The 23,559-nt window shown below is 32.5% G+C and overlaps 3 protein-coding genes across 3 annotated transcripts; 2 read left to right on the top strand and 1 right to left on the bottom strand.

Annotated features, from left to right (window-relative positions):
- Positions 1 to 4,327: 4,327 nt before the first annotated feature.
- On the top strand, positions 4,328 to 6,323 carry LOC126656075 (autophagy-related protein 8C-like). Its single transcript, XM_050350548.2, has 6 exons — positions 4,328 to 4,429; positions 4,575 to 4,643; positions 4,872 to 4,927; positions 5,026 to 5,078; positions 5,784 to 5,902; positions 5,988 to 6,323. The coding sequence occupies exons 2-6, from the start codon at positions 4,607 to 4,609 to the stop codon at positions 6,104 to 6,106; spliced, it is 384 nt and encodes a 127-aa protein (XP_050206505.1). The 5' UTR covers positions 4,328 to 4,429; positions 4,575 to 4,606; the 3' UTR covers positions 6,107 to 6,323.
- Positions 6,324 to 7,455: 1,132 nt separating this feature from the next.
- LOC126656070 (uncharacterized) lies at positions 7,456 to 10,350 on the bottom strand. Its single transcript, XM_050350541.2, has 2 exons — positions 8,748 to 10,350; positions 7,456 to 7,943 (listed from the first exon to the last, which is right to left on the bottom strand). Exons 1-2 carry the CDS (start codon positions 10,146 to 10,148, stop codon positions 7,635 to 7,637), a joined length of 1,710 nt encoding a protein of 569 aa, XP_050206498.1. The 5' UTR covers positions 10,149 to 10,350; the 3' UTR covers positions 7,456 to 7,634.
- A 5,537-nt stretch (positions 10,351 to 15,887) lies between these two features.
- Positions 15,888 to 19,772, top strand: LOC126665429 (arogenate dehydratase/prephenate dehydratase 1, chloroplastic). Its single transcript, XM_050358245.2, has 11 exons — positions 15,888 to 16,575; positions 17,174 to 17,241; positions 17,321 to 17,413; positions 17,496 to 17,696; positions 18,013 to 18,093; positions 18,187 to 18,282; positions 18,581 to 18,658; positions 18,742 to 18,831; positions 18,922 to 18,989; positions 19,188 to 19,269; positions 19,382 to 19,772. Exons 1-11 carry the CDS (start codon positions 16,311 to 16,313, stop codon positions 19,436 to 19,438), a joined length of 1,179 nt encoding a protein of 392 aa, XP_050214202.1. The 5' UTR covers positions 15,888 to 16,310; the 3' UTR covers positions 19,439 to 19,772.
- The last annotated feature ends 3,787 nt before the right edge of the window (positions 19,773 to 23,559 follow it).

Here is a 23,559-nt window from a genome sequence, read left to right as displayed (position 1 = left end):
TTTGTATGTCACATCTACTATATGTTAAATACTTAGTTTGCTATTCTCAAATATATATTCACTACAAAAAATACTAAAATTAGCAGCAAAAATAAATTAGCAGCAAACATTTTTGCTGCTAATAGTGTTAAAATTGTTACCATTAACATATAGCAACAAAAAAAAAATTGTGACATGTTACTGCTAATAAAACGTTGCCTTAGGCCCCCTTTGGAACAATTCTTTTTACTCACCGGAATTCATTTATAAATGAATTCCACAAGAATTCATTTGCAAATGAATTCCGCTGTTTGGAATGAAAAACTGTAAACTATAGAATTAAAATGAATTCTGCATATTTATGTTTGGAATGAATTCTAGAATTCAATTCTTTTTAATCTATTCCTATATTAACCTTATAACCATTTTACTAAACATTAAAAATTAACTAAAATACTATTAAAATTTATTTTATGCTAAAAATAACTAACTATATTAAAATATATAATTTATTTTTTAAATTTCAAAAAATTAAAACGTAGCAACATAAACCACAAAATTAGTATTTCTGGAAATTACCGTGGGCACGCGTTAACTGAAGGGATCTTCTGTTTTTTTTTTCAAAAAATTTCCGAAGCACCGATTTTTATAAATTTTATAAATTCAAAATATAACAACATAAATCACCAAATTAAGCATAAGCTACTATTTTAAACAAAGATCAAAATGCATAACTTGTTCTTCAAGTTTTACAAATCCAAAATATAACATATACTTTATTAGAAGTATATGCTATATCAACATATTTAACATACATATTATTGAATATATTCATAAGCAATAAAATAACAACTAATATAAAAAATATAAACCATTCAAAAATTATACACATATAATTAAAATCAAATACATAATATATAACAAGAAAAAAATAAAAAAAATTCCACTAGTTTATTTAACTAATTATAAAAATCTGAAAAAATATTAATAAACTATTTGAAATAGTTAAATAAAAAAAATAAAGATAAATTGATAAAACTAAACTTTTTGGTTTGAGATTTGTTGTAGTAGGTATTATAATGATTGGTTGTGTAATATGGAGTAGAGAAAATAAAAAAAAAACAAGAAGGAAAATTGAAATAAAAATGGAAAAAAATAAAATGAGAAGGAAAATTGAATGAAAATGGAAAGAAATAAAATGAGAAGAAAAATTGAAATGAAAGTGACAGCAAATAATGTTAAAAGAAAAGAGAACCTTTAAAAAGTTGAGGGTATTATTGACAAAAAGGGATTGTTCTTTTTGTTATGTGTTGTTCATTTGTAAATTCTATCTATTTTGCTTGGATTTATAAATCTACAAATTATAACTAACATTAATTCCCTGATTTTAATTCCAAGAATTGTGTATGTCCATTCATTCATTGCAAACATAAAAAATTGGAATTATAAATGAATTCCAACTTTTTTTAAATAATCCATTCATTCCAAAGGGAGTCTTAAGTAATTGGTAACAAAATTTGCTATAAAATGCTGCTATAGCTTAACTAATGGCAGCAACTTTTAAAATTAATGCTGCAAAATGTTTTTTAGCAGCAAAAAAAATTAGTTGTAAAAGTATTTGTTGCCAAATACAGAATTTCTTGTAATGGTTATCATTATCTCCAATACACTCAAAAGTCGAATAGACTTAAAAGAATTCTCAAAAGCGACAAATATCATGGACCTGCTCGGAGTATTTGTTATTTCTAACACCATACATATATGTAGGAGCAGTGGTGAAGCCACATATAGCAATAGGTGATCAATTGCCACCTTTTGCAAAAATATTTGCACTAGTATTATGTATTAATTAGTCCAAGTTTTATAATTTATACTCATATTTTAATATAAATTGACCTCTTTAATTTTTAATTTTATATTAAACAATAAAATTGACCCCTTTAAAAATAATTTCTATGTATATGGAGTCACCAATTCCGCATTAACCAAAACGTTAGGGATGTGCATTTATTTCGTTAGTTGCATATCCACAGTTTCCATATTCTACAAACATCTATTTAAATGCAAGTTTCAATTTAACTGCTATATAATGCACCACAGTCACATTCAACAAACTACTAGCCATAGTTTTTTTATATTTTTCCATTTTAATTATATTGATTTGCTCATTTTCTATTAAATTCTATTTTAAAATGCATCCTTATTATTTTATTAATGTGAACCAATGATATCAATTCATGATTATTTTAGTATATATATGATCTGTTCTTATCTCATCCCATGGAAATTATTTAATGTTTGTACCTTTCCATTTACTGAGACAAAATTAAATATCCAGACATCCTTTATTTTCCAATGTCTTTTCACGTGATCTTTCCGAGTCCTATTTCTTATTTCTCCTTCTATATATTCCTCCACACATTAATTGTCAACACTCAATATTCTATCTATGTATTTTATTTTATTACTTTTCTCCACTTCCATTACTTGATTACTATATACATAGGAGTGATTATTATAAACAACCAGAGGCAAACCTAAAAAGTGTTTATAGTGGACAGTTGATCACCTTACTATTTTAAATTTTTAAAAAAATATGAATATTTAATTTAATAATATCATTTTTCCGTTTTAAAATCATGCAAATTTTCAATGTAATTTTACCCACCTTAATTAAAATTTATGGGTCCGTCGCTGTAAACAACGGTACTGCTACATAATATTAAAGCAAATTAATGAAAGTGTGTGATATCGAAATATCCATTTATTATTTATTATTTATTATTATTAAATGTTTTAACATTATAAACATCGCATTGGTTTGCTATACGAAATTATAGCTACTATGTTTGAATAACAATTCATATATAAAGTGATCATTCAACAAAACTTCATTTTGACAACAAAATAATGATCATTTGTATATTCAAATATTCAATTACTATTATTCAATTATTAAATATTTTAATACTACAAATGTTTTCATTAATTTATTACACAAAATGATGAGTCACAACTATTGCGCTTAATTTTTTTTTCATATACATGTTCAGCTTTCATTAATTCATATAGTAGATAATTAAATGTGCAAAAGTAGTGTTGTTAATCTTTTGTATAATCTATTTTTTAATTTATGATTAAATTTTAGAAATTAATTTTAGTCTAATTTTAACAAGTATATTAACTATAACCAACTATTTCTTTTATTAAATTCAAATCTTATAAGTTTTGTTATTTATGATCAAGTTAGGTAGAACTATTTTATAATTTTGAGTAGGAGATGGCTTGAAGGAGAAGCTAATACCGGTGAATCACAAACCGCAGCTTTAGTGTTTGTAGCATCTCACAACATAAATGTAAGGTTAATCTGATTTTAAAATGTTTATGTATAATTTTTTATTTTTTCTTTCCTTTTTTTCTTTTTCTTTTCCAAAATTAAAATCCATTAACATAAGTAAAAAGTCATATGACAAAATTTCACAATATAATCTTTCTAACTCTACTCTATCAAAGATATAATAAACAACAAAGGTATCAAGCAAAATTAATCAAAATAAAAAGACTCAAGTCGTGGATCTCGCTAAAATTGCCAACTTCAGCCACAAACGATGAATAAAGTCCCGTTGTGTGCGAGGGTTTTTGAGTAAAAATCACTACCGATTTACACCTTGAAACCGCTAGATCCGATTCCGATCATCTTTATCCATGAGATTGGACTAGATCAGATAGAAAACTCTTCAAAATATTAGATCTTCAAGAAATTGACTCTAAAGTCCGAATAATCACTATAGATTCTTGATAGATCTAAACAGACCCACCATAATAACCATAAAACCGAACAAATTTCATCAAAAAAATATAAAATTCATGTCAGAGAACTACATAGCGGAAAGCTTTTATAGGAATAAAGAGTAAATTTATAAAATATTTAGTATTTATGGACGGAGAGGAGGTGATTTCCGGTCGAAACCGGATAATCACCTTCTCCCACCTTTCAAATGGTGAAAATAAGATAAAGTTTTTTAGAGAGAAGGATGAGGAGGATTTTTTTAGATAGGGAGAGGTAAAAAATTATTTGTTTATGTATAATTCAAATAGTATAAAATAACTTCCAAACTATTTTATTAAAAAATATTTCCATGCCTAATAAAAATGAAATTTTTAACTATGATTGATTTTAAAATAAATAATGAAAGTTGATAAGAAACTTGGGCCACAGTGAGCAAAACAAACTCAAGGCCAAGAGTCCATCTTCGAGTTGGGCTTGAAAAAGAAGGCAGTCCCAAGTCCAAATCCAAATCTTTTTATTTTAAAAAATTAATAATGGAAAACTAAAATTAGATGCTTCGTGTTGGAATTGGAATGAAATTCTTATAAGTTTTCTATAAATTCTAAAATAAAATTTCATATCATAATTATCTGATACTGACTCCTTGCCTTCAGCCTTCAGGTTCGTTTTTTTTCTTAAATTTTCTTTCTGATCAATCAATGAATCAATTTTTCTTTGATACCCTTTATTTTGTTATCTTCGGTTTCGTATCGGGTTTCCTTAAAAAACAAAAAAGCTCAAATCTTTCCATGTTTGAATTTTGCAGAAAGGTATAAAATTCAAGGGTTTAGTGTCACCATGGCTAAAAACTCATTCAAGCATGAACTTCCTTTGGGTTTGTTTCTCCCTTTCCCCTAAATTTTGTTGTTTTAATTGTTTTTTAATTGCTAATTACAACTAGGGTTTTAAAGGTTTTGGCTCAAAGTTTTAATTTTTGTGTGAAATTTTGTAAATTGATAGAGAATTATGTTGATTGGCAATCAAATTTTTTTATGTGCCATGAGCTTGTTTTCTTGATTATCTACTTTATGTTAATAGCTTTATGTTCTTTTTAACTATTTAGAGAGGAGACAAGCTGAAGCTTCTCGCATCAGGGAAAAGTATCCTGATAGAATTCCTGTAAGATTCTTGTTTCTCAACTTATATCAGTTGAGGTTCTGTCTTCTTCTCCACGTTTTAAATAATGTGCTTATCATCTAACTTGGTGTTTGATGCAGGTAATTGTAGAAAAAGCTGAAAGGACTGATGTTCCTGATATCGATAAGAAGAAGTTAGTATCACTTTCTCTTATTATTTCTCTCTTTTCGCATTCTTTTGCACAATGAAATAGTTACCTTTCACATCCATTTAGATACTTCTCTGCTTATTCTAGGTTTAGAAAGCATGTTTCGTTGCCTGATAGCATCGCGTAAAATTGGTATTGATACACTTTTGGTTAGTTGAGTTGGTTTTAATGTGCTTTTCTATTGTGGGGTTTCACTGCACTAGTAAATTGAGACATGGGATAATGCATAATTACAGCTGTACATTTTATTTTGTTGTGGCTGTGATTTACATTTCCTTTTATCTATATTTTCGGATGAGCTTTAACATGAATCATATTTTTGGTCCACTCTGAAATTTGTTGTATTTTGATGTGCTTTATGCCTTCATGTAGTTATAAACCCATTGACGCCTGTTCCATATGTGTCTTCAATGTTACCTAATACCTACGGATGAAACCTGAAAATTTTGAGTCTCTGAAAGTGTGAGGATTTTAGTTTGCGAAAGGGTGATTTAATATGTAATCATGCATACAACAAACAAGATGGGAACCCGAAAATTTTAGTTACTATGTGCAGCTCTGAAGCATTTTGGATTACAATTTGTTTGAATTACATGCTAAAGTTAATAATATGGCATTGCAAACTCATATTTTATGCCAATCCTACTTTATCCTTGTTTGGCTTTAATTTCTTGTGCATTGTGAATTCAGATACCTTGTGCCGGCTGATTTGACTGTGGGGCAGTTTGTCTACGTTGTCCGGAAAAGGATCAAGCTTGGTGCTGAGAAGGCTATATTTGTCTTTGTGAAGAACACTTTGCCTCCAACTGGTAAATAATATTCTCGATTCTATACCATTTAGGTTATAGATTTTTGTTTATAGATTGTATCCATAATATTATTCTGTTGTTTCAGCTTCATTGATGTCTTCAATCTACGAAGACAACAAAGATGAAGACGGGTTTCTTTACATGACATACAGTGGAGAGAATACATTTGGGTTCCATAGAGAGCAACCGAGTCTATCTACTTAAACAAAACCCCGGAAGATGTAAATTCTCATCAATCTGTCAAGTCTAATGCTTTATTTTGCTATCTTACTTTGCTTTTTAGCTGTGATAGGACTGGAGGAAGTTGATTTTACATGCAACTGAATGGATCTATTAAATAGCATATTGTTTTGAGGTTGTTTAAATGTAAATCAAACCTTGAAATGTTTCTGCTGCTTAATTTAAATACAAGTTTGACTCTTATGATTCTAATATGAAACTTTATAGAAGATGAATCTCTAATATGACAGAATTGTGGTAGTGGTCATTTAGGAGAGCCATTTTTGTTGCATTTATTTTTAACCCACTTGAAGCTGTTAGATGCACCGGTCTTGATCTTTTGAGCTCCCATCATTGCAGCTGCTTTAGCTTTAGTTAACCCTGCTTTGCCTTCGCCCTTCTTCTTATCGTTTACGTCTTTTTCCTTCGTACTCTCATCCCCTTCCGCCATAGATCCAATGCCTCCTGCGCCCCATTGATCCGCCCAGCTCGGCGCCTCACTTCCCATTCTTCTGTGGCTTTTGCTTAAATAAAACCAATTTTGTTAGAAAAATTTAAAACATGCAATGAAAACATCTAGATCTATACAACATAATGAAAGAGAGAGAGATAGGATGTACCTGGGACTTAAAGTGAAACTTAGGAACAAGAGTTGATGAAAAATGATTAGGTGGTAATAGATTTATAAGCAGATGAAAAGAATAAGGCCACCTGTAGATAGGCTGTCTTTAACATCATTTTATACTTTAAAAAAGAAGAATTGCCAACTCATCTGTTCCTCCCTTGTGAAGCAAACTATGTTTGGGAATCTCCTCCATTTCTTTATTATACTTATTTCTCATCTTCTTACCAAATATACTTCCTATATATTCCACTTCAGCTTTGTTGCTATGATTTTGCATATTTGCTTCTGCCTTTACTCTTAATCTCTTAAAGTTGATAATTTGTTCACTTTAATCTGGTTTACGCTAATCCTTAATGTTTAATGTTTAATTTTCACTTTTGTCCATATTTTATAACCTAAGGCTATTGCGAGTTGTGTGGATACCTTCTTTCAACCGAAGTTTCTCATTTTATAAACGTGTTAGAAACTTGGTGTTTCAAACAAAAAAAACTTCATTTTAAACATAATTTTTTTAAAATAACACCGTTTACGCACAAGCCAAGACCATGTAATACAAGGCGAACGGAATTTTTTCATTTATATATCAGCTTGTTGTCTCCACATTATACATTGACCAAGTTAAAATACGAATGCAACCAAAATTATAATTAGTTGGTTAGTCAATGCAGTCACCATCTAATCATTGCCGAGATAATTCTCATGAACCACATTCATCTTCAAGTACCCATGATTGGATAAGAAATTTGTATTATATCTATCAAAACTATTTTGCAAATTCCAAAAACACTTACAAATCCATGATCAACTAAGGTTAATTAATCCTTTCTTTCATTCACCTACTTGAAAATCTTCTATTTTCCTCTTCTTAAGTAAATACAAATAACAAAATTACTTAGATTTCTTTACTGACTTAGTTTTTTTCAATTTGTTAGATTTATCATCAGCATTTGACCATTTATATCCACTAGGTATAGCAAATGGATCCGCTTCTTGTTGTTGCCGTTTGCTTGCAGACTGGCTGTCGTTTCGCCTCAGCCAGCCAGTCGATCTTGTATCATTCTCAACGGATTTTCCTCCGACGTTACCGAAATGCCTCGGACTTGAAAGTGGAGTGTAGAATTGTTCAGTTGGCGGTAGCTCGACGAACTTTGTGAATGTTATTATTACTCTCACCGTTGGTACCACCGGAATCGCCAACTGTAATAATTCACCACCAACGTTAATCACAGTCACACATTTTGTGTATATAAGCAAGGGTATAAACGGGCCAAACAGAGTCCGAGTAAGGCCAAGCTCGAGCTCAAACTCCAGCGTATTATACAGGCTCGACCTTGGGCTTGAACTCAATTGGGTTTGAATTCTTAAGCTCGACTCGAATTCAAACAGTATTCTAACTACACGAGCTCGACTTGAGGTTTTTAGAATATTAAAATAATTATTAAAAGTCAAGCACATTTTTTAATTTTTAACCAGTATAAAATAATATGGTTTAACCTAATCTATATGATATACACTTCAATTTAGACGTATAAAAATCTAATTTAATTAAAATAGTAGTATTTATAAAAAGCTCGTTTAAGTTAAGGAGTCTTAATAATTAATACTCGACCTCAACTCGAGATAAAACTAGGCCCAAACTCGAGCTGATTTCAAATTTTTTCGAATCGATTTCGAATAATTCACGAATAGGTCAACTATTTAACACCCTTATTTATTTGTAAGTAAAAATAAAAGATTGAAGGGGGAAACTAAAGCATGAAACAAAAGTGGGACCAAGGTGATTCCAAAAGGAACACAACTGACACAATTAAGACACAGAACGTAAACACTGGGCCCCACAAAAGCTTCTACTGGACTAATCATAAATCAGAGACACCAACTACTTTTGTTCGTTACTTTGTTTGGTCAGATTAGAATTAGATTACAGTAGACCCCCTTCCTCATCAAAAGACGTAAACCCTAAACAAAGGCCCCACTCAAATCATGCAAAATTAACCGTACCTTTATCGGAAAACTCCCCGCCGGGAATTTCGTAGTCAGCAATTCTCGCATCCGTCTCACCGCCTTAACTTTACTTGCCAAAATATCAAGTAACGGCAGTAACTCCTCCGTCTTTAACGGAAATTGCTCAGTCAACCAAATTGACGGCCGTAAACTCTTCATGTATTCCTTCTCCTTCGTCGGTGGAGTCGGCGCTAAAGCAACCGACGATCTCCTCGGCGGCTTTGACATCGATGACGAAGGAATTATGTCGACGCTTTTTCTACCGACGGTTATCCACTCCCTCTCTTCTCTAACGAAACTACTATGTCTTCTCCGGTCATTATTAGTGTTATTGTTGAATGCAAAACTCGGATTTTCAGCTACTAAGAATCCGTCGTCGTCTTCGTCTAATTCTAACGGCAAAACTTGTTCGCTTCCGGCTACGTCGTTTTCATTAGCAACTTTACGTGAACGGAAGCTGAAAACGACGTTATGGACTTCGTATACTTTAGCTTTCCATTCTCCGACTGACTCAGTCTTCTCCTGTCTTCTCCAATTTGTCCGACCGACCAGTTCCGCTTTTGTAACGTCCATTCCGGGGCGGTAAACGCTTGTTTGTGAGCAGAATCCGGAAATTTCGGAGTCGCTCATCGGAGCTCCTGCATTTTCAAAAGCGTCGAAGATTTTTTGTTCGTCGCGGTTGAGTACAAGCAATGAACCTGATGGAACGTTGTAGTTTTGATCGCCGTCGCCGAGGAAGAGGAAGCTTTGATCTGCTCGTTGAATTTTTAAGCCGTCGAAGCCAGCTAATGAAGTGTCGGCTCGAAGATTAGCGTCGCGTTTCCAGATTTTGTAAGTGTCCGACGGAGCGATTTTTCCGACGAATGGAATGACTGAGCTTTCGAAATGGAATGAAATTTCCATGTAAAAGTCTCTCATTCTGCGAAGTACGGCGGTGACACGTGGCAGCCTTCGGCGCCATTTCTCCCAGGCTGAGCGGTGATGGAGACGGAGGAGAATTGAAGCGATTTCAGAGCTCCGGCGACATAGAGCTTCTTGGAGAGGATTCCAACCAGCTGAATTTTGAAGTGACACGTCAGCGCCAGCAGCAGCGAGTGCACGCGCAGCAAATAAGTCGTTTAACCGTACAGCGAGATGAAGTGGCGTTTCCCGGTAGGGAACATCTCTCCGGTCAAGTACACCAGAAATCTTATCGGCGACTCGTTCTTGATTGAGTGAGTCGGACTCATTATGGATCAGAGACGGATCGGATAAACGAGGGAGTGAAGAAACAAGCCTCGAAAGAGTAGTGTGATCACCTAAAACGACAGCGTAGTGGACAGGACTGTGAGAGTAATGTTCCGGTTTAATCGTGAGCGGCGCGGTGGCCGGAGCCGACGAAGAGAATGTTTTGGACATGAAGTAAACTAAAAGGTAAAGTGCAGAAATTATGAGTCAGAGAATATATGTGCTGAGCGCGCGCCTATGGAGTTGTGTTTGAGTGTAAAAATGGGAGAGTGACAATAAAGAACAAAAAAGAGGGTAAAATTGCAATTAGAGAAGGATTTTAGGGGTTAAAAGAAAAGTTTGTTTTATTGGAGGGTGTGCAAAGATAGGGGCAATCTGGCGCGACTTTTTGTGATGCATTGCTTGCTTAGCAGGAAGCAGTTAGAGCATCTCCACTCTAGTGTCAAAATACCTCATAATGCTATAATTTAGCATTTAGTATAAAAAACACATCTACATTGCACTTCTATTTCATATGCTAAATTTAGCATATGCTAAATTTTGTGCCAAATTTGTTAGAAAGTTTAGCATATGCTAAATTTTATTATATCTAAATTATTTACAGATTTGCCATCAATAATGATAATCACTTATAAAACTATAAATTTAGCATTTAGTTTAGCATTTTGCAATGGAGTAAATTTCAATAATATGTGCTATATGTAGCATTTTATCTTATTTTGTGCTAAAAATAGCATAAAAAATACAACATGCAATGGAGATGCTAAGCTGCTAGTTTTCTTTTCTTTTTATTTACTGCTTCGTTTCTTTTGTCTTTTTTTGCTGCTTTTTTTATACTTGTTCTCTCCAATTTTCCTTTTTTTAACATTTTATTTAGATGTACTATATCTATTTTTAATAACTTACAAATTAAATTTGTTACTACTGACTTTTTAAAAAAAAAATTAATACTTGCAACATAATTTATAAAATAATCTTTGAATAAAATAAGTTTTTCTTTTTAAAATATATATATATATATATATATATATATATATATTCTTTTTAAATAAAATAAAAGGGTATAATTTTGGTTCATATTAATTACTCCTGATTTTGTCGATTGTTGATGATTTTCTTTCCTATAATACTATTAGGCTTTTTGTATTTATAATCTAGGTCTTTTGGCTTAATGGGTAATTAGTTGCAAGTCAAATAGCAGAAGTGTTTCTGAAATTTTGGGAAATTATGGAAGTTGTTATTTTCTACTTATGACTTACTCTTCCTTAGATCAAATTTATTTTCTACAATTATGAATTCGATAATTGGTAGGTAGTAAAATTTATATGAGATATTTTATGTTTTGTTTTTTTTTATAATTGGACGGGAGCGTTTGTGGCAGCAATTGAATCCACTACTTAGTAGAATGATGCCTAGCGTTTATAACATTTGAGTTATAACTCATTGATAGATTTTATGATTTTAAAAGTAAATATTTGAATAATATGCAAATAAAACATAAATTGCTTTAATAATTATTGTTTTTTTATGCCTAGAAAAAATTGTTCATCCGATTATAGTAGTTTTTTATTATTGAGAAATTGAAATTAATTATTATGTTAAAACTGATGAAGAGGAAGAAAAGTTATACGATAAGCTTGTATGCAACATACATTGTATAGTAATAATGATTAATGAGTGTATGGGAAGTTAGTTAATGGACCAAAAACAGGACAGAGTGTGAAGCATGGGGAGATATCACATTGGTTAAAAATGTAAATTAGTGTCTATTTAAATTAAAGAAATTGATTAGGTCTTATGTTTGAATTAAGATAAATTAAAGAGTCTAAAAAGGAAAAGAGTACAGAGCAGGCAAGAAACATTGACCAACGGGTGAGAATGCATGGATTAAGCGGTACTAAAAACTTGATTAGTGGGATATTGGATCAAAAATGAAAAGAACAAGGAGTCGTTTTGTCGAAAGTAAGAGGACTATGTCTGTATTAAGGAGGCCCAAATCTTGAAGGATTTCACTTCCTTCTATGTTGCTATGTTGGTTTTGTTTATGTTGTTTTCTTGTTACTTTCCCCAATTTGCATACTTTTTCTTTGTTCACCAAACCTAATATCTGAAATGTATCTATTTTTTTTTTCAAAATATCATTCTAATTTAAATAATTTGATTCGGTTTAGTTTGAAAATTTTATCTTTAATCGATCATAGCACACTCTTAACTCTACCATAGAAAAGAAGAAATTCTCTTCGCATATTGACTCGTAAATATCTATGTATTAAAAAAATTATATTCCTAAACTATATATAAAAAGCCTATCTAATTATGTATAGGAGAGAGATATTGTCTTCTATTTAGTAATTATATTCAAAGAATATTTTTGATACAAGTGATTCTCGGATTTTTACTATGTCGACTCAAGTCTCATAACATCATTATAACTTTTGTCCGTCTCTTTCTAACATCTTATCTCCAACAGGTTTACTTCCGAGTTACAAATTAGATGAAAGTCTTTGAAAACGGGTGTCATGGAGAGAATCATCACACACGAGGACTCCTCCGTATCCATCAGTAATGGAAGCAAAACTAAGTATTTATTTTGACATTGTTCAGATATATATTCAAGTGGTGAGAAAGGGGATGAATAATGAATGGCTGGTGGTGAGTAGCAGTCTGAAAACATGCCATCTTCTAAACATAAATGTTAGAAACTCAAAAACCTAATTCAAAACAGTGCAATAGTAAAGATGTGAGGCCCATTAGAAAAACAAAGCAATTGGTATTCAATTGTAGGATTTAAGCTAAGGAAGGGGTTATATAATTAGAGTAGGTCTACTAATTAAATAGAGTTAAGAAATATTAAAACTTAAAACACAAACTAATACAGATCTATGTGGTTCACCATCATCCATACACTCCATATTTACTTCCAACAAAATGTGCTACATTTCTCTTTAATTTGTTACCCCACACACAATACCCATATAAACCCTACATATAGTTGCTATCACAAATATTTGGTTTAGCTTTAACTTTATTATTGGGGCTGGTGATATTATAGAATTTATTTTTAAATAGATATAGTTATATTTGTAAAATTATTTACTATTTTATTTTTAAAATGTTCAAAATATATTTATCTTAATTTCAAATGAATTGCTAAATAAAATAACGTTTTTTTATATAATTTCAACCTATTTATCAGCTATTAATGGTAATACATTTATCAACTATTAATATTAATAACATCAATACTAGGGTCTAAATTAGAAATTTATGAAGTTAAAAAATTTAAAATCTATTTTATCTAACAAATTATAATTTTATTTCATAATTTAATATTAATATCTTGACCAATCAATCAGTTTAATTTAATTATGACATTGAATTGGAACATCAACTATTACGTTTGGCATGTAAAAGTTATTGATTTTTTTAATTTTTGTTCTGGAAAAACAACAAAATATTTAGAATTCTAATAATTTCATAATATATTTTTTTACTTTTATGGAGTGTATTAATCTTCAATTTATTTTTCTTCGATGCAGATTAATTCAGTGATCATCAATCAATAGATATTGTTTTCTAGCTTGAACTCCACCAACTTATCAAATTACATCATATTTTTTTGCTTCATTTAAAAAAATTCTTTGTTAATTTAAAAATATTAAGATATGTGTTTTTTTGCTCTTATTAATTGTATTTTAAAATTATACATATTATTATTATAATTATCTTGTAAAATATGATAAAAAAAAGAGTAAAAAATTGTGCTAAAAAACACAATAAAACTGCTAAAGTTGGAATATAAAAATAATAACAAATAAATTTTTAAATGGAACAGAAAAAATATAATTTAAAAAGTTAAAGTATGAGACTTTTTTTATTTTCACATGCATAGCTCAGTAATAGAGATATTATAATTCGACATGATATTTGATTGCTCATTTCTTATTATAATTCAAAGTAGGAAGCTACCAATTCATGACCAACTGTTTTTAGTCCGAAATACTTAAACTTAATTTCTTTGACCCCTGCTTCCATGCATCTAGAAGAGGGAGGGGGTAAGTTAACAAGCCAATATTTTACTAATTATTTTTTGGAAGACACTAATTCAATATCTAATTCTTAGTAGAATTTAACCATATGTGATATATGTTTCAAATTCAATTTGTGCACATGCTGCTAATCTGGCAATAAGTCATTTCATATTTATTTTAGTATTTGTTGATTGGGTGTATGTCTCATCCACCTGTTGCGACGCGTTATTTTTATAACAATCAATTTTTATGATAAAAAAGAAATTAATTTCATTTATTTGTACAAATGACATAACACAACAGCTGTATTGTATAAATTCTGAACCCTTCTTTCAATTATCTTTTCTGTTCTTCTATCAACAAACTAATAAATTTGGTCATTATATATAGCATGTCTCATACTATAAAAGTTGATGTCCAATATTATAAAAATTAAAAATTCACATTAAATTTATCTAATGTTAAAATTCATAATTTTAAAGTACATATTCTCATTTTTTTATTATGATTATTTAATAAATACTCATCTATTTTGACGCCAGGCCAAGAACACATAAACTATTTTATGTTTTCTTCAAATTCAACTTGTAGACGTGGATTAACGCCCTTTTAGTTTTTGAACCGATAATAATATGAGGCGCTGACGTTGTACTCTTATGTTCATACTTAAAACCAACATTAAACTTTTATACGCCACATGGAACCAAAAATTTTCACGTAGTACAAATTCTATTTTATTGCTTAAATACAGTTTACAAACAATTAATGACTAAGTATAGTTTTTAAATAAATATTATCGATAGATGTGCATAATCATAATTTTCTTTCAGGCCCCATTACTCGTTTATTAATGAAAAATAATAAAATCTTTTAAAATTCAAAATACTCTACTAAAATTATTCTACTTCATAATATGAAAATGACAATTATTGTTAATTATTAAAAATTTACAATTAATTAAGAAGAAATAAAAAATATTTTCAAAAATTGTGTATGAATCAATAATAAAAAAATTAAAATGGGAGGAATGGTGTTGTTATTTTTGATGTAAATTTATTAGAATTTTTAATAAAGTTTCATTCTACCACCTCAATTTAATATAAATTATCAATTAAAAACAAACTCAAAAATACCTACAGATCGATATATTTGACTCATTTTATCCCTTTTGCTAAGGTGGCAAAAAATAATTGGAGCAGTTAGGACTGAGGTGACAAAAAACTAATTTGCTATTTGGAGCTGAATGGGTGAACAAGTTAAAACGCCTATGTTAAACATGTTTTTGTTTAATGTTGCGAATTTGACTTTATTTGATTTTTTGTGACAAATTAAAGGGGTAATTGATTTGGTTAAAAAAAAGGGAGGGGGAGGGGGTAAAATGAACTTTATTGTAAGAAATTAAGTGTAATATATGGCCTAAAGACTTGGACGATGTGACGATCGAATCGGATGCCATGAACGTTATACTGGAGCTGCGAAATCCGAATTCGGTGGATATGGAAGTTTTGATTGAAGATTGTTTGGAGCTCGCGAAGCAATTTCATAATTTATCTTTTTCTTTTGTAAGACGGTCTGCGAATCAGGCGGCGCATAGATTAACGCAATACGCCCCGTTCCTGTCAGGTCATCAGGTCTGGTCTTCGGATAGCTATCCTGTCTTTCTTACGTTTGTAATTGCTTCGGATTTGGTTAATTAATATATATCCTTTCATTCTAAAAAAAAAGTGTAATATATGGCCTCAAGTAGACAAATGTGATAGAATGAGGAGAGAACTCAGTTGAAAGGCCCAACAGTGTCGGAACGACTTACAAGTAAACTACTAGTCGTTGAGTGTGTCTCGAGTCTTGACTGAACATCCATAAAAAAAAAAAGAAGCAACGCAGATAGATAGGAAAAGACAGAACATTGAATTTTCTTTTCTTGTACATAAAAACCAAGTCCAAGTCCCAAACACAAGCCGTCCCTCTTGTTCTTCACTTCACTTCTCTCTCTACAAACTCAAAACGTGTACCCAACACTCTACAATACATACTCACCTACTCCTCTCTTCATTTCAAAACACCAGAACCAAACCAGATGATTATATTATTATTCCCTAACCGTAACTGTTGCGTTGTATAATTATTCTTTTTACGATCCTTAATGTAAATTATATAGTGGGGTCCAATGTCCACCACCATTCTTGACAATGTTGTTGTTGTGTTGAGTTTTGGTAACCTTTATTATCAGCTTCAGCTTCAACAACCTCTTCACCAACCTTTTTATATTTAGTTTGGTCTCTCTTTTTTCTATTGTTTTTCCATGGCTTTGAGGGCTGCCGGATCCCTTTGGTTTAGCCCATTAAGGCCTTATGGGAACTTAGGTGGCTCAGATTTGGGGAATGGGAGATGGGGATTTGGCTTGGATTTGAATTGTAATTGGGAATGTTGTTGTTCTGCTGTTTTAGCTCAGAGAGCTATTATTCCTGTTGATGATGACAAGCCTGTGGTGGAGTCTCGTCCAGCTATTGATAAGCTTCAGGACACTCGCTCTACTGTTTTTCATAAGGATTTGAACCTTCTTCCTAGTGAGTTTTTTCTTCAATTTTCATGCTTTCATTTGAAAAGTTATATTATATGGATATGTAATCTCACTTGTTGATACTTCTCTATGTAGTTAGTTATTTTGCAATGTAGATTGGTTTTCTATAGTAGATTAATAATGTCTGTGGTGTCATTTTGTTTGCATGAGTTTTTCACAAGGTGTTTCTAATGATCATTAGTGTTTGATGTGATATATTAGGAAGCTTAATGTATCAAAGAAACTGAATCGCCTCGTGATATTTTGATCAAATTGGATGCTTGTCGTATGCGAAATTGTAAAAGTTATTATCTGTTTTGCTTCTACTCTGAGTAAAACTGTGATTTTGTTGTGTATTTAGAGTAAGGATTAATCTCTTTGTATGTCCTTTTAGTTTTACAGTATTCTCGCTAGTTATTGAGAAGTAAACACTTTTATCTCAAAGGTCTGGTCTCCGGGGGACCTTGAATTACTAGTTTTGAAATCTGATATTTGACTACTTATAACCTTCCAATTGCTATAAGTGTGTGACTATTAATTGGCAAAAATTCTTTGAATTTCACTAACTGTTGAGGGATCTGAATCGCATTTTGATGTGAATGCAGAACCTTTATCAGCATCAGATCTTTCTTCTTCTGGTGATAATGGTACAAAAGTACGGGTTGCTTACCAGGTACATAGTTAAGCATCTTCTTGGTCCAAATCTTCTTGTTTATGTTACTGTTCTTATGTCGGATTTGGTTACTTTTTAGGGAATGGCAGGTGCATACAGTGAGGCTGCGGCACTAAAAGCATACCCCAAATGTGAAACTGTCCCATGTGAACATTTTGAAGCCGCATTCAAGGTTCATTTAATTGCTATTTTTAATTTCACTGATTGATATATATTTTAATCCCTCATTCATATTCTTGTGCTTTATTGAGCAGGCAGTTGAACTATGGTTAGTGGATAAAGCAGTCCTCCCCATTGAGAATTCAGTGGGGGGAAGCATCCACCGTAATTATGACTTACTCCTTCGCCATAGGCTGCATATAGTTGGAGAAGTGCAGATGGCAGTCAGTCATTGTCTGTTGGGATTGCCTGGTGTACAAAAAGAGGAGCTGAAACAAGTGTTGAGCCACCCTCAGGTCAGTCATTGTTTTAGCAAATCGCTCCATTGTTTTAGTATGTATCGGCAACATACAGATAACATTACCTTTGATTTGTGAACAAAGTGCTTAAACAAAGTTAGTGAGGGCTATGGTCATACTTAGCAGCTATATGCAATGGCCAAGTAAATGAAATGGCACTAGTCTAGCCAAAGGGATAGTTGCTGTTTTTAATCCTGCCTTGTAGTCAAAAGGAACCGCTGTTGTATTGTTTTATTACAAGACTGTAAAAGATAATTAGGTGTTTTAGGTCTCAAAATTTTGATGCTTTTCTGAAAAAAGTTCCGACCTGCAGGCACTTTCTCACTGTGAAATGACATTGAGCAAGTTAGGTGTTTTGAGAGTTAGTACTGATGACACTGCAGGTGCTGCTCAGGTACACCTCAAAATCTTCTCAATCTTGCTTTTGTGAAATCTGAATTATACTCAGAGGCAGTTTATATGCCGACTGCTGAAACATTTGCTACAGATGGTAGCTACTGGTGGCAGCAGAGAGATTGGCGCTATTGCAAGTGCTCGAGCAGCAGAAATTTATGGTCTCGACATCCTTGCAGAAAAAATCCAGGCAATACTTTCTCATTGAATTTGAATCCATTTAATATTTTGCACTGAAGGACGACGTTCCCACTAGATAACACGTTATAAGACTGGTAGTGAAGGTATGGTGCCAAATGTAATGTATTATGCATGTCATGTGGATCGAGTATGAGTTGGACTAGTAGACAGTGGCTACGAAAGACCTGGATGTATAACACATGTGTTTTAAGCTAATAACCTCATTGTGAATTTTAAAATTTGGAAAAGATTCTTATATATAGAGTTTTGTAGTCTTTCACTTATTTTTGTTGACCTACACTGATCAGGATGATGGCGAAAACGTTACCCGCTTTTTGATACTTGCAAGGGAACCTATTATTCCACGAACTGACAAATCGTACAAGGTATTTTTTTCGTTCGTGCTAAGCTTCGTCTGCTATTGTTAATTGATTATTTGTACTTGTACGTGAACTTTCTCTCTACCCAGACGAGCATTGTTTTCACCCTTGAAGAAGGCCCTGGTGTTCTATTTAAAGCATTGGCAGTGTTTGCTTTAAGAGGCATTAATTTGACAAAGGTGAACCTTTTTGAATATGAGTTTTATGTTTTTTTAATTTGACCATTTTATCATAGCCTCTAATATTTATTCACTGTAATCAATTTCCAGATAGAGAGTCGTCCACAAAAAAATCGTCCTCTTAGAGTTGTTGATGATTCGAACAAGGGAAGTGCCAAGTAAGTTTCTTATTCACCAAACATACAGCTTTACATAGTAATTGATGAGTTTCATATTCCTTCAAATCAGTTTTTCTTCCGCTTGTTTCTAACTGTATGTTTAGCATTGCCTAGTAATGGTAAAAATGTCATTTCTTGTAATTTTAGTACAGTAAATCTGTGTCGTTTGCTGTCCAATTGATGCGCATCTCGCGACAGGTACTTTGATTACCTCTTTTACATCGACTTTGAAGCTTCTATGGCAGAAGCTCGTGCTCAAAGCGCTTTGGGACATTTGCAGGTTAGTCTTTTCAATACCGAAAAGAGATGAAGTCATTTCTATTTATATAGTTTTTGCATTGTGACATACTACGAGCTAGTTGCGATTTATTTTGTTTCTTGGTTATGTGCAGGAATTTGCGAGTTTTCTTCGCGTTCTTGGTTGCTATCCGATGGATACAATTTTTTAGATTATCTAAATTTTTAATACATTAAATTTGGAGTTGAAACCTGCAAAACAAGGACAGAATTCAGCCATTGTAGTTGTACATAAGATGTTTTAAATGATTCCAAGGTGATATAGAAGCGGAAGATCCAAGATGAGCTTCCTGAAACAGAATCTGCAACTCCAAAACATTTCATATATACTTTTAATCCCCTGATGGGGAAATGTATTAGGACATTTATAAATTGATTTAGTACCTTTCACAATTGGCATAAGTTGTTGTAGGGGGTGCAATTTCTCCCTCTTCATATATCACTTTAAATTATATTCCGGTTTATGAATTTTTTTAATTCTGTTCATTGGCTTCTTCGACATGTTTGAAAGTAGAGACATGAGTGCCTATGTAGTATTCGGGTATTAACCAAATTAACTTATCGAACCAAACAAAAATTGTATTTCAGTTTTTGTTATTCGTCATGTTATGGTTAATTATTTTAAATTTTTTGGTTAATTTAGTTTGGTTTTGTTTTGGGTCTGCGATATTTGAGTTAACCAAATTGTTTTGAAATTTAAGTTTCATTTGTCTGAAAATTGTAAATTAAACTGGCTTTTGTAAAGGAAATTAAATTGAAGGGGTTTTGGTACTGAATTGAGTAATATTAAAATTTTGGTAACCTCAAAATCCCCAGGTCCAGGAAATATGCTGAAATTTAACTTTGATGGGGCGTTTAATCAAGCATCGAATACTGGAGTTGGAGCTTGTGTTTGCAAGAAATAGTAGAGCAAGGGCAATCACCTCGTGCGCTGTCACGATCCAATTTATTGAGCCGAGACCGGCGCTAGGGAATGGGAGTGGTAGCTCCGAAACCCGTAGCAAGCCTAAAACCACTAATAATTTTTTCGCAAATAAAAATATAATACATAGTATGTATTAAAACATTTCCAGGAAAACCCTTTTGGATAATGCACTTATAGATATTAAAATATCATATTAAAGTTTACAATATAAAAATATTGTTTGAATTCAAAATGTTTATCTAACACTGACACCTACTGACTACTGCAGCTTTAGGAACCTATACTTGTGCAAGTCCAATGACTTCTGGCACAATGGAGATGGTTTGTCTGATCCGACTCTGTCTACCTGCAAACATCAGAGTGAGGGGTCAGTATTTGGGAAAATACTGAGTGAGTATGCAACTTATTATCGGTATTATAAAAATACACATCGCATACTCAAACATATGCATAATTATTCCAATATTATGAAAATAACATAATATTCATAAATAGCAGATCCGACCGAAATCCTAATCTTAAACTCTTAATTTATCTTACTCGGAATATTCAAATCAAACTGATCCAAATGGTCCGACCCGGGAGTGTTCACACTCAACCACGTCAGCCGCGACCAATCTCTTAATCTCCAAGTGTGAGTCCAACTCACTGGTGGGTCCAACCCACTAGATACGGGGCTCAGGTTACACCGTAACCGAGTTCTCACGCGTATCACATTCATATCATGTGCGCATCTCATATTCTCATAGACAATCTAGACGCGCTAGACTGACTCAAATACTGGTGATCACACAGCCTATTGACACCCAATAGGTAGTTGATTTCTTCGGATCGCATGCTAGATACTCATATTCAAACAATGAATATAATGGCATTCATATAATCACATTCATCAAACATACCATTTTATATAAGCTAATCATATAAATGCGACGTATTGATAATTATATTCATGATATATGAAAATAACTTTAATAATGATAATACGCGAAAGTAAGTTGCCACTCACAGTGACCGCTATCCAAAACTGCATTATTATAATCCCGCAAGCGTAAGCTCCATGCGTCGTTCTATCCCTTAGCTATTCTGGCTCGTCGATCTGGTATTTCACCGACATGCCAGTTACTTATTCGGGTAACCTATACGTTAAATTCATAAACGTAGGTTTAGTATCAAAACCCTAAGTTATAAACTTAGGTTATCACGATCGTATCTCAAATACGACTCTCAACTTTCTCTTAATCGCACCTCTCTTTTAAACGTCCTAGTTTACGTTTTGATATTCAATCGAATCACGATTGATTACACGACTTGAAATTGTTTGAAATCGAGTTTCCGCGTCGCGTCAGGGCCCAGAAAGCCCAAATCAGGAATCCTTACTCGGCGAAGGACTGCACGTTCGTGCAGCAGCGTACTGCACGTTCGTGCAGTACGCTGCACGAACGTGTGCTGCACGTTCGTGCAGTCTGCTACACGAACGTGTACTGCACGTTCGTGCAGTCTGCTACACGAACGTGTACTGCACGTTCGTGCAGCAAACGGCTGCCGATGTGCAGCTCCGGGGTTCATTCCCCGGGCCAATTCCGACGTGCTTAAACGTCCAAAATCGATTCTAGCACGATTTCCATAAATAACCATCTCGAATATCATCAAAAACGCCAATAGAAACGCGATTACGATTCGTTTGATTCGTTAAAACGAAATAACCCTTATTTATCAATTCTCATAATAAAAACGTCAAGCTTACCTCGATTTGAAGCTTAGCGATAATAGAGAATCGAATTCTGAACGAATCGATATAAAGAACTTGCGATTTGAGCGAGAAACGGCGAAACGGCGGCGGAACGTATCGATCGCCATTTTCCTTCTGCTCCTTCCCCTTTCATCTGGAATCATCTGATTCCTTACCAATTTATATATACATAATTGGCTAATTGTCCATTTTAATCCTTTATTTCTTTAACTTAAACCAATTCTCTTTTAAACTTTCTAATTTAACCAAACGGTTAAATTATTCTTTTAACTCAATTACTTACGTATTATTTATATCCAAATAAATAATACTAATCCATAATTATTATTTCCCGTCAATAATCTTTTAATTACTATTCTCGAGATTTATTTGGCTAATTTACGTTTTGGCCCTTGAACTTTTCAAAAGTTACAATTTAGCCCAAAACGTATCCGCGTCCAAATTTTAAAAGGTCTCCGATTGACCCGAAACTTTTACCACATATACTATAAAACATTTCGCGGACCTTGGCGAAATAACTTCCATTTTAAGTCGTAGTGGCTAAATTACCACTTTAGTCCATGTACCTTATTTCAAGCTTTTCTTAACATTTTTCCTTCTAATTCCAATTCTAACTTTAGAATTGAAATATAATATTAAATTCCTCGCAATAATCTTTTCAAAACCGTCCTGCTAAAATTTTATACTTATCTTAATTTCTCGGAAATCCTTCCGATATCGCTACTCTGGCGACTCAAAACTGGACACGTGGTCCAATTAGATAATTAAATATTTTGGGGTATTACATTCTTCCCCCCTTATAAAAATTCGTCCTCGAATTTTCATATACTCTTCTTACCTTAATCTCATTTATATCTAGAATTCTTATTCATAGTAGGAATACCGTGTTCGTCTTATGACACTAGTTAGCGCAAGGAATCGTTATTCCAATCCTTGTACCTCTGGTGCAATGACATTACTATAAATGTCAGACCTTTCTTGATATCGTATTTCTAATCCATAGTGTCTCTAGAAGTCACTTGTTATCGTCATCCCTTGACGGTCTTCTCTACTCACTTATTGTTAGCAGAGTTTCTTAAATTTACATTACTTGAATTACTTGTTCTAAGTAATTGCCTTACTTTCAAGTTGTAAGTCACTTTCGTAGTATATCCTTATCAATAGCTACAAGTGTTATCTATACTACTTCGATACGTCTTTTGATGTATCGTTATTCTTTCATATCCTTAACAACTCGTTCTACGTTGGTCTATAAACCCGTAGATAACTTATACTTGGAGTTATTGAGGTAATGTCTTTAGATTTCTATAATAACTTTTTATTCCTTTCCTCCTAGTTCCTTGTCATCACACTCCTTATGAGTACTCTTATTCACGACTTATTCTTGTCGTCGTCTTACATATCATTCTTTATTGCCGCATCTCCAATCGTCACATCTCTAATTATCGTCGATAATCTTAAGCGTTGTTTACATTGGATTACTTCAGTATCCAATGTACTAACGTTCACTAATACTTATGGAATTCCTTATGGAATGTATTCCCACACTGACATTTATTCTGTCAGCACAACTAATATCAGACCCAATTAACATA

The sequence above is a fragment of the Mercurialis annua genome, linkage group LG1-X (genome assembly GCF_937616625.2).
Source record: "Mercurialis annua linkage group LG1-X, ddMerAnnu1.2, whole genome shotgun sequence".
NCBI lineage: Eukaryota > Viridiplantae > Streptophyta > Magnoliopsida > Malpighiales > Euphorbiaceae > Mercurialis > Mercurialis annua.
This window is presented reverse-complemented; position numbering and strand designations above follow the sequence as displayed.

Bases quoted from the DNA above. Each gene is read 5' to 3' on its own strand.
- LOC126656075 (XM_050350548.2), top strand. From the start codon at position 4,607: ATGGCTAAAAACTCATTCAAGCATGAACTTCCTTTGG. The intron at 4,644-4,871 runs GTTTGTTTCTCC...TTAACTATTTAG, and splicing joins CAAGCATGAACTTCCTTTGG to AGAGGAGACAAGCTGAAGCT. The intron at 5,079-5,783 runs GTTAGTATCACT...TTGTGAATTCAG, and splicing joins CCTGATATCGATAAGAAGAA to ATACCTTGTGCCGGCTGATT.
- LOC126665429 (XM_050358245.2), top strand. From the start codon at position 16,311: ATGGCTTTGAGGGCTGCCGGATCCCTTTGGTTTAGCCCATTAAGGCCT. The intron at 16,576-17,173 runs GTGAGTTTTTTC...ATGTGAATGCAG, and splicing joins GGATTTGAACCTTCTTCCTA to AACCTTTATCAGCATCAGAT. The intron at 18,659-18,741 runs GTATTTTTTTCG...CTCTCTACCCAG, and splicing joins GAACTGACAAATCGTACAAG to ACGAGCATTGTTTTCACCCT.
- LOC126656070 (XM_050350541.2), bottom strand. From the start codon at position 10,148: ATGTCCAAAACATTCTCTTCGTCGGCTCCGGCCACCGCGCCGCTCACG. The intron at 7,944-8,747 runs GTACGGTTAATT...GAATTATTACAG, and splicing joins CGGGGAGTTTTCCGATAAAG to TTGGCGATTCCGGTGGTACC.